Source organism: Pundamilia nyererei, unplaced genomic scaffold (assembly GCF_000239375.1).
Source record: "Pundamilia nyererei isolate P.nyererei 1_Seehausen unplaced genomic scaffold, PunNye1.0 scaffold00019, whole genome shotgun sequence".
Taxonomy (NCBI): domain Eukaryota; kingdom Metazoa; phylum Chordata; class Actinopteri; order Cichliformes; family Cichlidae; genus Pundamilia; species Pundamilia nyererei.
The window spans coordinates 2,526,686-2,534,136 of NW_005187420.1; the positions used below are offsets into that span (position 1 = coordinate 2,526,686).

Genomic DNA, 7,451 nt, shown 5'->3' on the forward strand with positions numbered 1-7,451 from the left:
CACACACACACACACACACACACACACACACACACACTCTTCAAAACACGTCTTACTGCAGGTGCACTACTTGCAAATCACCTGGTGGTACAGTTTGGTGGTTCAAACGAAGCGGTGACCTCCACAAAATCAAATGAAACCAACAGCGAAGCACCAAAACTTGCAGTTCCTTTAATGACCACCAGAGGCCCCAGCACTCAGTCAGTCATAAACAGTATTCAATCTGAGACCCTCCTCATTTGTTACAACCCACAGTTAATGTTATTGTAAACATTTTTGTGGTTTTCTGACAGGCAAAGGGACATTTCACCCTGAAGTCAAATTAACAGGAGCCACCTGAGGAATTCCAAGCATGTCCCACTGGGAGGAAGCTCCAGGGTAGACCCAGGGTGGATATTCCCACCTGTTGTGCTGTTTATCCATCAAACTAAAAGTCTGTTTCCAGAAATGCTGACCTGGTTTCTAAGAAGTTTTCTGTAGGAAAAATGATAAAGTTACAGAATTTTTAAATGCTGCGTATGGAAGTTCAGAATCCTATTTTGGGATGGATTTTTAGCGGTGGAGATTTTTGTGCTCTCCTAAAAACATATGATGGATCGTCTTATAATAAAAAGGCTGTCTCGATGTGAAGCAGCGTTCTGCTTCATGAAACGTTCCGGTTTTCCTCATAAATCTGGTCCAGGGGTTTTCCTCGTCTCAGCTGGTGGGCTGATAAATAAAACTCACCTCTGCTCTGACTCTAATGTCGGCCTCACGGGGGGACTGAGCGTTAGCCTGGAGGCCCCTCACTGTGTTTCAGGCTGATTTATTAAAACGCTCAGCTTGTGCAGGTGCGGGTCAGACTGTTTGTGTTTCACTCTGCTGAACAGGAAAGTTCACAGTCGTGAAAGGAGACGCCAACAAGTCCAAAATCAGAGCCAGCTCAGTCTGAGAACACTGAGACAGAATTTAAAGGAAGGACCTTAAAACTGGAAGATTTTCAAAGCCATAAAAGAGACGATTTCATGTCTTTTCACAGGCAATTTATCTCCAAAGGTGGGAAACTCTTTTGTCAGAGAGGTCAGTGTAGTTATTCTTCTTCTTCTTTCAGCTGGTTCCTTCAGGGGTCACCACAGCAGATCATCTGCCTCCATGTCACACATTCCCAGCATCCTCTTCTGTCACACCCACGCTCTGCACATCCTCCTCCTCTGAAGTCTTCCTCTTTTCCTCCTGCTGTTAGCTCCATCTCCATCCTCCTTATATATCGCTCTCCCTGCTCTGCCTCTCTGTCTCTGATGTACTCATTTATAATCCTGGTCCAGCTCGGCCTCCATCTCCAAACCACACATCACAGCAGGTCTCACTGCCATCCTGTAAACCTTCGCTTTCACACTTGCTGCTGTCTTCCATCACAACTCAACTCTGACACTCGTCTCCACCCACTCCACCCTGCCTGCACTCTCTTCTTCACCTCTCTCAAGCACCGCCCTCTCTGTTAATCACAGCGTTAAACTAGAACAGGAACATTTTTTATAAAAAAGCAAGTAGAGCAGAATGAAATAAAACAGAATAATACAAAATATAGTGTGTCAGTAAGTAAAAGCTAAATAAAACAATACAATGAAAGATAAAATTCCTGAATGAAATAAAAGTTCATAGAAAAAAAATCATTTTCTAAATATTTTCAAATTATATTTTCAAAGTAAAAACAAATGATGCTGTTTTCTTAATGCGTCTGGATTTGTATGAACTGATGCTCAGGGACGAGTCTCTGTCATATTTTGAATGTTTCATCTTCCTGCTACACACAGCAAACCTCTGTCAGCTTCACACTGAAGCCTACTGGCTCTAATTCTTGGTTTAGTTCTCCACCTGGTGGCGTTCAGAGGAACTGACAGAGACGGGACGTCATCGCTCATCAGTCCATGAAATATGCAAGTCACTGTCAGCAGAGAGGGATTATACCTCGTCGTTTACGGGCACGTGTGTGGTTCTCTTTATGAATCTGGTCCCTTTCGTTTTCATTTTCTGAAAGTTTTCAGTGTTGGCAAAACCAAAACAAAAGCCATAACTGACTTTCATACATGTTATTGATATAAAACTACGATAGATGTAAAGCTGACACGCTTTAAAACTCTCTCGATGTGACAGTGAAGGACTTGCTGGCTGCTTTCCTTCTTTACACTTAATGTTAGTAATGCTTGGATGGTTTTTCCGACCTGGTCGATGACGCTGATGGCGTCTCTGATGTTGATCTTCTGATAAGCCTCCCACAGTTCACTCTTCCTGTAGACGGACTTCCTCAGCAGCAGCTTACTCAGGTAGTTCTTGTCAAACTGCTCCCACCTGAGCTCAGACAGGGCGACAGGCATGAAACACTTTGTCTCTGCAGCTTCCTCTGATGTTGCTGTGACATTGCAGTGATGTCGGGGACACTCACTTGTCTCTCCAGTGGTGATATCCCTGCAGTCCTGCGATGTCCTCCACCGCAGTCAGAATGTGGTCGAAGGCCTGGAGACAAAACATTAATGAGAAGGGCGACGGTGAAGAAGGTGAAGAAGGTGAAGAAGAAGAGGAAAGGGGGAAGAAAAAGAAGTCACCCTCTCGTGGATCTCCTCGTTGATGGTAGGCTTCCTGTTGGTGGCACGAGGAACTTTGAGCCACTTCACCAGCGGTTTGATGGTCAGACCCTGACGACGAGAGAAGAGTCTCAGAGAGCTTCTGGTCAAAAGTATGTGGACACCTCCCCCAGGACCTTCTCTATTGCTAAAGTCGTGATGGCACTTCCAGTCTAGCATTTTAATCTCAAAGAGACATTTACCATCGAGGTGGCAGCAAACCCACCAAAACAGAGCCATCGATCTTCGCTGTACACGCGTCTGAATCCATTAAAGGTGGATTTACCAGCACCGGATTCTCCTGTGATGGAAGATTTAGTGGAATTTTCTTTTGCTTTTCTAAATATTCCTGAGCCGTGTAGCAGTGTTTTTGCCTTCTGGTGCTTCTTTTTGTACATATTAGATGAATTTAATGTATACTTTATTGATCCCTGTGGGGAAATTCCTCTCTGGATTTAACCCATTCACTCTATACAAGTATAAGCACTGATTCTACGACATTACAGTGGAGCTAAAACTGGTGCAATGTAGCCCTGCCTCATGTCTCAGCCCCCCAGAAGACTCACAGCCTCTGAAGCAGTGTTCCAGTTTCTTCTACTGTTTCTCTAAAACAGCTCATGAACTTGAGAAGTGATTTGGTCATAATCCAGAGATGAGTCAGCGTTATCCACGTCTAAGTCACGCTTTCGTTATTATCTAAGCGATAAACCATCATCTGTTGCACTCAGACGGTAACTCATTAACAGAAGACATTTGTGGGAATCACCACCGTCTGCTGAGGTCCGTGATTCATGATGGGAATCAAAGGTCCTTCAGCCTCAACGTCAACTCATGACTTACACCAAAGTATACTCTTTAGATTTAGTGTTTAGAATAGAACAGAATAGACTAAACAGACGCTAACTCAGTCGGCTGCTTCTGATTCCAGGGGATCCTTTTAGCTGGAAATGCTTATTCTATCTAAATTAAGATGATATCAAACACATGCATGTGTGATGAACACCTAAGATGATGGAAGGATGAATCTGTGAGTCCTCCTAACAGCCTGAAGCAGACACAGTTAATGCTGGGTCCTCATTTTGATTGGTTGCTTTGCAGTTGACTCCGTTGGGTGACTTATAATGATGGTGAGAAGGCCTTAAATGGGTTTTTTTGGAACCCAAAAACAATTCCTGTTTGTTATCTGCAGAGGCTTCGAAGCACACTGAGTGCAGCATGAAGGACAGGGATGGTTGGACCTGCTGCTAAAGTCTGTTTCACTAAAACTTCCAAAAAATCCACGTAAGAACTAAAGTATCAGCCGAGTCCGACTTTCCTCCAATTTCCTCGATAATTTCACCACTGAATGTGAAATTAAAGGCCACTCTATAACATCGACAAACTCGTTTCTGTTTTTTTAAAACACTTAACTTGTGACAGATTCCAGGTCTGACACATCAGATCAACAAGCGAGGCACATTTCAGTCAGTCAGCAGCCAGTTAGTGAGAAAAACAGAAAAATGGCTGAAGCGAACAGACGCTAATCGGTCAAATTTAAGGGGGGAGGGGAGCAGGGCAACCTCAGGTCGCCCTTTAGCCACGCCCCTGCTCCCATCTGTGCAGAATAGTGTAACTCACTGGTGTCAAACTAAATTTAATCTGTGTAAAAGTCACGGCGTGGGTCACCTGACCTCACTCGTGTGCTCGTCTGTCTTTCAGGGAGGGCGCTGAACGCCGTCATTCCTACCTGAAACATGACGGTGAAGAAGACGACCACGATCGTCGTTGCGACGAAGTAATCCTTGGCTTTGACTTGCTCGCCGTCTAGCAGTACCACCAGGGCGAACGCCACTGCTCCTCGAAGGCCGCCATATGACATCACCACCTGGTCGATCTTCTCCAGTGGCACGAGGCGGAAGCGGTTCAGGACCCAGGTCTGACCAACCACACCTGGAGAAGGAAGGACGACAGTTTCACCTTTGTGCTGCATGAAATATCTTAATTTAAGGGTGGAGATGATTCGACATATTTTCTGGATTCAATTTAAATTCTGCGCGCCTCCTTTCAGCAGGGAGAGGTGGAGCAGGAGGGGGAAAAGCCTTAAAGGTTAAAAAGGAGGTTTTTCTCTGTCTGATACGAGTGTGACATTTGAGCGTGCTCAGTTAAAGATCAGCCATGCAAAAGGTCACCGCAGGAAAAGCAAACAGAAAAGGACAAAGCTGGTTTATTCCATCAGCGATCATCGAGCAGATGCTCCGTATTTTTCTGCTTTTCCGTGAAGCCGCCGTCTCCTCGCACTCTGAAACATATCCTAGTAAGATGCTGAACTATTTTAAGACACGATGGAAACCGACTGACCGACAGCTCTGAAAATTAAGATGAAGACGAGGGTGCAGGACACCAGGCCCGTGTCCCAGGCCCACTTTGACTTGTCCACAGCTGAGATGCCCAGGAAGATGAAGATGATGGTCTCTGCGATGCTGGCCAGAGTCTTCATGGTGTACTTCACCGTGGTTCGAGACTTCTGGGAAATGTTGGCCTCCACATATTTGTTGGCCCCGATGCCACAAAAGGTCATGCTGAGATGTGACAAAAAGACAAAGTGAGACATGCTGTAAAACTTAAAATCAGACCAGAGTTGATACAAAAGATGGATGGAAATGTTTTTGTTTTTGCAACCAGAGAAGTCGCCATCTGCTGATGATCAGAAAGAATGCAGATTTGCAACACCTTAGACCCAGAACCCGCTCCATCTGTTGTACACTGGTAGTTCTGATTTATAGAGGATGGACTTACGACAGGATGGCGGACAGGGAGAAGAGCTCGGCGGTCAGGTAGGCCAAGTAGACCATCAGGAAGACGAGGAGCGGCTCGATGATCCGGACTTTCTTGGTGAAGCGAGTGATGAAGCCCAGGATGACGGCAAAGATCAGACCCACCATAGTCCCCCCGATACTGACGATGAGGAAGGAGGCTGCAGGAGAGGAGGAGGACGTAAGTCACAGGACTCAGGTTTAAGTCAAAGTTTGATCCTTTCTGTGGACTCACCGACTCCTTTGAAGTAATCTGCTGTCTGCACATTCTCTGCTCCCACTTCCACAAAGGAAATGTAGACTTTATATAAAACCTGCAGAACACAGACAGGTTTAGACTGTAGGTGTTTGGAGGTCTGAGCCCACGGACGGTCTAATGTTTAGTGATCTGCGTCTCGGGAAAATCAGTTAAAGTGCAGGTGCTTAATAGCACCACAAGGTGGAGCCTCATTCTTTTTTTGTTATGTGGAGCTGGAGCGCTCACAGGCTCACAGGCTCATGTCATCATGTATAACTGGCATGTATGACCAGGCAGCAACCTTTGACCCCGGGGCTGATAAATGAAGCCATCATGAGGTGATAAAAACTGTAGTTCCTTGAGTGGCCACTTGAGGCTGACTTCAAAAAGAGTCATTCCCCCAACAAACGGTTTCCATTTATAGCTGATTATTTTGTTTTGTTGTTTTTTGTATCTCACCTGTATAGATTTTGTTCACATTTAAGGACTGGCAGCCTCAGCCGGCGGTTCTCTGCTCAGCTTCACCTCAACTTAATTAAGTTTTTAATATACTCAGTGTCTCAGCAGTGTGGAGGTTCACACGTATTGCTTCACACGCAAAAGATTCCAGATTTGAAAGCAGGAGGTGACACAGAGCAGCCTCGGGGGTCACAGGCTGCTGCACTCCGAGTGTCAGCCCCGTGGGAAGCTTGTGTCAGGTGGGGCACGTGCTGCAAAAAATCTGCTCCCAATTATTGCAGCTTCATTTTCTGCGGCTTCCCTTTGGGAAACCTCTCAAGAAGTCTGTGCTGCAGTTTCTGTGATTTAAACTCTAATACAATCAAGATGAAGAAGCATGTTGTTGCTGTTCTGTTCACTGCCAGGTCACCTCTGTACGGTGCATTTTTGAACGTACTGCCCAACACTAGTGATAACCAGCTGGATATCAGCTCACTTCACTGGGTTATATTGCTTTCTTTTTTATTGTCCTGCAGTGGAAACCCCCTCCCTGCTTTTCAAACACTGATTTCATGTCCTCTGCTCTCTAAGCTGATTCACACAGTATGAATCTCCACTTTATACCCACAAATAATCATTTCACAGCAGGAATTCCAGGCATTCTTACTGTTTACAGGACCTTAATGTGCTGCGTGACAACAGTAAATTATGGCGTGCGGCTTCGGGGAAGCATGCAGCACTCAGCTGAGCCTGAACAGTAATAACTGTGATGTGAAGCGATTGAGCAGCAGTAGTGAGCGGCCAGCCTGAGAAAATGAACTCCTTCCTTCGTCCTGTGCTTGCAGGTCATGGCTGCAGTGCTCCCACACTTTGGATTTTTCCATTTCTTGGTGGGATTAGCTCAGATTCGGAGTGCTGCTGAGGATTAGACAGTTGCAGTGTTAATCTCCTCACAACTGATTAATCTCAGCTTTCTCAAACAGTAAATGTGAGAAAATGTGAAGGTTCTGCTCTTCTGTCCTGGTCCGTGTTCATCACGCAGCTCTGCTGCTCCGATTCACCAGATTCTGTCTCTTCTCTGTCTCTCTTGATGTGGAGTAACATCGTAAATCAGCGGACCTGCTGCCGCTCAGACCGGCACCAGCACCCACACTCGACCTTTCACTGCCACCATCACTTCATACAAATGCAACAAGTGGAGTATGAAGTTCAGGAAACGATATGTTCGCACAAACACGGCCCACAGTGCGTCCTTGTGTGCTAGTCATTGTTGACCTTGTAAGCCGCTCTGTTGCCACAGCAACACACCTGACATGATGAGGCATGTGTGAGAGCGTGTGTGTGTGTGTGTGTGTGTGTGTGTGTGTGTGTGTGTGTGTGTGC

General features: G+C 45.8%; 1 protein-coding gene across 1 annotated transcript in view; it reads right to left on the reverse strand.

The window, feature by feature from the left end:
- Positions 1-7,451, reverse strand: part of slc9a5 (solute carrier family 9 member A5) — a 23,048-nt gene that overhangs the window by 6,919 nt on the left and 8,678 nt on the right. Inside the window, exons 4-10 of the mRNA XM_005726343.2 lie at positions 5,628-5,706; positions 5,376-5,553; positions 4,938-5,158; positions 4,327-4,529; positions 2,583-2,672; positions 2,423-2,493; positions 2,202-2,328 (exon numbers count right to left, since the gene is read on the reverse strand). Coding sequence (XP_005726400.1) covers positions 2,202-2,328; positions 2,423-2,493; positions 2,583-2,672; positions 4,327-4,529; positions 4,938-5,158; positions 5,376-5,553; positions 5,628-5,706 — 969 coding nt within the window. The remainder of the gene's footprint in view (positions 1-2,201; positions 2,329-2,422; positions 2,494-2,582; positions 2,673-4,326; positions 4,530-4,937; positions 5,159-5,375; positions 5,554-5,627; positions 5,707-7,451) is intronic.